General features: G+C 48.4%; 1 protein-coding gene across 1 annotated transcript in view; it reads right to left on the reverse strand.

The window, feature by feature from the left end:
- The window catches only part of LOC106808446 (mitogen-activated protein kinase 1-like), a 61,083-nt gene that overhangs the window by 28,735 nt on the left and 26,313 nt on the right, over positions 1-6,035 (reverse strand). Inside the window, exon 6 of the mRNA XM_014811171.1 lies at positions 4,311-4,333. Within this exon, the coding sequence (XP_014666657.1) occupies positions 4,311-4,333 (23 nt within the window). The remainder of the gene's footprint in view (positions 1-4,310; positions 4,334-6,035) is intronic.

A 6,035-nucleotide genomic window follows, 5' to 3' on the forward strand; every position in this document is an offset into this window, starting at 1 on the left:
TGTGTGTGTGTGTGTGTGTGTGTGTGCGTGCGTGCGTGTGTGTGTGTGTATGCGTACTTGTGAGCTTGCCTGCTTCTCTATTCCATTATCAGCTGCGAACATAATCAGAAAACAACACTCACTACGTAACGCGAAAGCCAGTAACCGAACCCACCCGTGTGTCTGACAGATGCAAATACCGATAATAAGATTTTCCTTAATTAATTTAAATTAACAAAATTACCCAGGTAACCTTGAAGATGACATTGAGTTCATCTAACACGGGAATGACTCATTGATGATGTGTGATATACAGGGTGACTAACAACACGGCAGGCTATACAGCACGCGAGCATCACAGCGCCGTGAGTGCCACCTTCTCCGCCCACCTGCAAACCACTCCGAAATTATTATTTAAATGAAATTACGACGAACATAAAGCATGCATGCGTGGGGGATTTAACACGGCGTGCATCCGCCCCGTGTCGGCTATCAAACGACGACGACGATGACGACGACGACGATGACGATGACGACGACGTGACACGTGCCAGTACAGTGACTGCACAATTACTCAGCTCCTAGACAAAATTACCTACGAAACGAAATAGCAACGGCGTCGAAGGAACGCGTGAGACGCGGCATCCGCGCGCAAAAACGCGCGCATAATTCCTCTCCTAAACCTAATAACAGCATCGCACACACGCACGCACGCTTGCAGTCAACATCAGCAGTAAATGCGAACTACGGGGCCGTTAGATTAGGTTTTACGGCCGAGGTTTCGCGTCATCGTGTGTTCAGAACGATAGCACACAGTTCAAACGAAGCGTGTTTTTCAATCTCGCAGACGATTTTGTGCATTCGAATTTTCCACACGGCTATTTATCATCGCTACGGCTTCATTCCATGCTTGACATATATAAGTTGGAAATATAAGATGGCTACATTATTATGTTAAAATCCAACGTGCGTGTTAGAATTCCATGCAACTTTCTCGGTATTGTATCTAGCAGCACTATAAGAAAGGTCATCTTTGACGCTTTTAAAACGGTCTCCCGAATTACGTGCCGGCGATATAAACTTGAAACCTAAAATAAGCACCAATGGCTAGCTTTGTTCTTATCGCAAAAACACAAATCTGTGACCTTTGAGCAACTCACATTTAACTAATCTCGTCAGAATTATGTCCCCCGTGCGGAGAATACAGCTGGCCATGACTATGACAGCAGGTGGCGCCATCAACACCTCCCACTCACTGCCCAATTTCATCGCGAAATACGGCAAAAAAATATCCCGAAAAATAAGTTTCACAGCTCCCAACGAGTGTGAAATATCACAGCCAGGTCCCCGCGGACCGGCTACGCTGTACGCAGCCATGGCAACCGTCGCCGCGGCAACGTGCTGCAAGGATACTGGGTTTGTTGTAGCCGCGTGAGTTTAGCATGACCTCGGGCGCGCGGTACCAGCGCGTCACTACATACTCAGTGAGGAGGCAGCCCGACCAGTCAGGCTCAACAGCCCGCGACAGACCAAAGTCACAGATCTGTCAAAGACAGCAGCAGCAGCAGCAGACCTGTTACAAACAAGCACCCTACCCTGCTGAGCACAACTACACAGTAGCACACACACACAGAAGCTCACCTGCTGAGCATTGCTACACAATGACAGGCGAGGCGAGAAGCTTACCTGCTGAGCACAGGTATATAGTAACAGGTGAGATGAGAAGCTTACCTGCTGATCACAGGTATATAGTAACAGGTGAGATGAGAAGCTTACCTGCTGATCACAGGTATATAGTAACAGGTGAGATGAGAAGCTTACCTGCTGATCACAGGTATATAGTAACAGGTGAGATGAGAAGCTTACCTGCTGAGCACAGGTATATAGTAACAAGTGAGATGAGAAGCTTACCTGCTGATCACAGGTATATAGTAACAGGTGAGATGAGAAGCTTACCTGCTGAGCACAGGTATATAGTAACAAGTGAGATGAGAAGCTTACCTGCTAATCACAGGTATATAGTAACAGGTGAGATGAGAAGCTCACCTGCTGATCACAGGTATATAGTAACAGGTGAGATGAGCAGTTACCTGTTGACAACAGGTATATAGTAACAGGTGAGATGAGAAGCTTACCTGCTGATCACAGGTATATAGTAACAGGTGAGATGGAAAGCTTACCTGCTGATCACAGGTATATAGTAACAGGTGAGATGAGAAGCTCACCTGCTGATCACAGGTATACAGCTCAGCAGGTGAGACAAATGCTTACCTGTCGACCACACGTGTACAGCTCAGCAGGTGAGGAGATGGTGTGTGGTGTCGTGGGTGGTTGGGTGGTGTGTAATGGTGGTGGGTGGTGGGTGTGCGTGTTGCTGCTGCTGTGGTGTGCTGCTACTGCTCTGCTGCTGCTTGCTGCTACTGCTCATGCTGCTCTGCTGCTTGCTGCTACTGCTGCTGATGCTGCTACTGCTGCTCCTGCTACTGCCTACTGTTGCTGGCTGTGTACTGACTACTGTGTTGTGTTACGATCTGCTTGCTGGCCTGTCTGATGCTGCGCTGCTCGGTGCTGCTGGCTGCTAACTGCTGCTGTCGCTGCTACGCTAACTGCTGGCTTGGCTCCTGCTACTGCTGCTGCTAGTAGCTGCTACTGCTACTGCTGTTACTGACTGTATCTGCTGCTGATGCTGCTACTGCTGCTACTGCTGCCTACTGCTGGCTGCTGCTGCTACTACTGCTTGCTGCTTGCGTGCTGACTGCTGCTGCTGCTGCTGCTGCTGCTGCTACTGCTGCTGATGCTTGCTACTGCCTGCTGCTGTTACTGCTACTGGCTGCTTGCTAATCTCTGCTGTTACTGCTACGGCTGTGCGTTGCCTACGCTGCTGCTGATGCGATTGCGCTGCTTACTGCCTGTAACTGCCTACTGCCAACTGCTACTGCATACTGGCTACTGCTGATGCTGATGCTTGATGCTGCTGCTGCTTGTGCTGGCTGCTGGATGCTGCTGCTGATGCTGGGTGGATACTGCTGCTGATGCTGCTGATCGATTGCTGGCTGCCTGCTGCTGCTGATGCTGCTGCGTGCTGCTGCTTGCTGCCATGCTGCTTGCTGCTGCTGATGCGTGATGCTGCTGCGATGCTGCTGAGATGCTGCTGCTGCTGCTGCTGGCTGATTGCTGCTGTCTGCTGATGCTGCTACTGCTGCTGCTACTGCTGCTGCTGCTACGGCTACTGCCTGGCTGGCTACCTGGCTGGACACTTGCTGCTGCTTCGCTGCTCTACTGATGGGCTGCTACTGTTGCTGCTGCTGTTACTGCTACTGTTGCTGTGTCTTACCTGCCTGTTGGGTGATGTTGCTGCGCTTGTGCTGCTGCTGTACCTACTAACTACTGCTGGCTGGCTGCCGCTGCTGCTGCTGCTTGGCTGCTGCTACTACTACTGCTGCTGCCTGCTGCTGGTGCCTGCTGCTGCTGTTGGCTCTGTGTGATGCTGGCTACTGCTACTGCTGCTGCTACTGCTGCTGCTACTGCTGCTTTTACTGCTGCTGTACTGCTACGCTGCTGCTGGCTGCTGCTGTGCTGATGGCTGGATGCTGGCTACTGGCTACTGCTACTGCTACTGCTACTGCTACTTGCTACTGCTACTGCCTCTGCTACTGCTACTTGCTAGCTACGCTGCTGCGCTACTGCTGCCTGCTGCTTACTGCTACTGCTACTGCTGCATATACTGCTACTGCTGACTTGCTACTGCTACTGCTACTGCTGCTACAACTGCTGCTGCTACTGTACTGCTACTGTGCTACTACTGCTGCTGCTAACATCTACGTACTGCACTGGCTGCTACTACTGCTGCTGCTGCCTGCTGCCATTCAGTCAACGCGGCTTCGTCCGGGCAGCTAGATGCTTCTGGCATCGCGTCACTTGCAGGCGCAGAAGGGGACGACTGTAGTGGCAGCAAGCGACAACGGCAGTCAGAACAGTCTTGTAATGAGGATGTAATTTGATGCCAGAGTTGCGCTGATTTAGCAGGTGGTGTCGTTGAATGAAGCCGTGGTGTCACAAAGCAGTCCCTAATTACGGTTAAGTAGACACATGTAGCACCGGGCCATAGCAAGACACGATGCACACTAAATCGATACACACTATCCTGCACTTTAAAAATGCCTAGTGTTTATCGTGGCTATGGACTTGATTACTTCCATTAAAAATGTGTGTTCAGGAGGCAGCTGATTACATCCATATTTCCCTAACGATGTCTCGAGAGATCATAGTGATGCCATTGACAGCGCGTACAACTGGAACCAACATCAGCATGCACGCTTTCGCTCTAGTACACCTGGTGTAGGTTAACAGAGTGCTGATTAAACACCTGTGCGAGAGTGCGTCAACTCAGCGAATGTAATAACATCTGTGGTTAGCGTTGTGACCAGCGTATAGTGATTAACACCTGACTTGTTGTAGTGGTTGCCTCGACCAGGTAAGTTAGTTAAGCACCTAGTGGTTAAGTGGTTGCTTCTACAGTAAGTGAATTAACACCTGTGGTAGTGGTATGCCTCGACAGGTAAGTGATTAAATCACCTGTGTGGTTAGTGGTTGCTTTTCTACCAGGTAAGTGATTAACCCTGTGTGTTAGTGGTTGCTTCTACCAGGTAAATGATTAACACCTGTGTGCTAGTGGTTACTTCTACCAGGTTAAGTGAATTAACACCTGTGGTTAGTGTGTGCCTCGACGCAGGTAAGTGATTAACACCTGTGCGTTGTGGTTGCTTCTACCAGGTTAAGTAATTAACACCTGTGTGTTAGTGGTTGCTTCTACCAGGTAAGTAATTAACACCTGTGTGTTAGTGGTTGCCTCGACCAGGTAAGTGATTAACACCTGTGTGTTAGTGGTTCCTTCTACCAGGTAACCGGTAAGGAATTTACATCTGTGTGTTAGTAGTGCCTCCCCGGTAAATAATTAACACTGTTTATTGTTAGCTACCTCCTTTAGGCAGGTAGGTGATTAGTTATAATACCTGTGTATAATAACTGGGGGGTCGATTCATCGATGTATTGATGTTGGTGAGTCCAGTTGAATGTATAGTTTGCTGGGTAGTTTCTCTTGAAAGTGTCACAGTACATATCGCAAAGCGCTGTATCATGATAGCGGATCGTATTGTGAGCTCGCCTGTATCGTCCCGCCCGCCTAATTATGAAGTAGTTTTATTTCAAGGTCAGTTGATGTGAACTAGGTAGCTTTTATAGCAGATTGCTTACTGGCTGAGTTCATCTTTCACATGATGCAGATATGCATTTCATCTTTTCTTCATCGTCGTTTCATTTGTCAGATTCTTCGAGGGTTAAAGTACATCCACTCGGCTAATGTGCTGCATAGAGACCTGAAACCAAGCAACCGTGCTGCTGGAACACACACCTGTGATCTTAAGGTAGGCACAGTTACTCACCTCACCTGCCTGAACACCACCTGTGATCTTAAGGTAGGCAAGTTACTCACCTCACCTGCTGAACACCACCTGTGAGTCTAAGGTAGGCAAGTTACTCACCTCACCGCTGAACACCACCTGTGATCTTTAAAGCGGTTATTGCGAGATTTTTGCTCAGAAAAACTAAATAAAGCTGAATATAGTCTTACCTGACAGCGGAAATATCACTGATACAGCCAACATCAAAAATGGATTTGACCACATCGTAAGCAGCAATAAATTTTATCGTATGCCGATAATGCCTATGGCAGATTGGTAACTTGTATTTGTGTCCGTGATGAAGTTGAAAAACAAGTGCTTGACTGTACTGTGTTTATGGCAGATAAGCGGTGGCGCCACAAGCTAATCCATACTCCCTGTTAGTTCAAGATGACAGAAAGGAATGTTTACAAAAACGATTAGTTCGAAACTGGCAGTTTTCGGTGAATACGAAGTTCTAAGACATTTTATTGTTATCTAGACAATTGCTGTTACTCAAGCAATAACGGTAGTGCCATGAAAGTGGTGAAAACACTGGAAACTCTCGCAATGGTTACTTTAAGCTCACTCAGCCATGCTGAGGCTGGTGAGCGAGTG

The sequence above is a fragment of the Priapulus caudatus genome, unplaced genomic scaffold (genome assembly GCF_000485595.1).
Source record: "Priapulus caudatus unplaced genomic scaffold, Priapulus_caudatus-5.0.1 Scaffold278, whole genome shotgun sequence".
Classification (NCBI taxonomy): domain Eukaryota; kingdom Metazoa; phylum Priapulida; class Priapulimorpha; order Priapulimorphida; family Priapulidae; genus Priapulus; species Priapulus caudatus.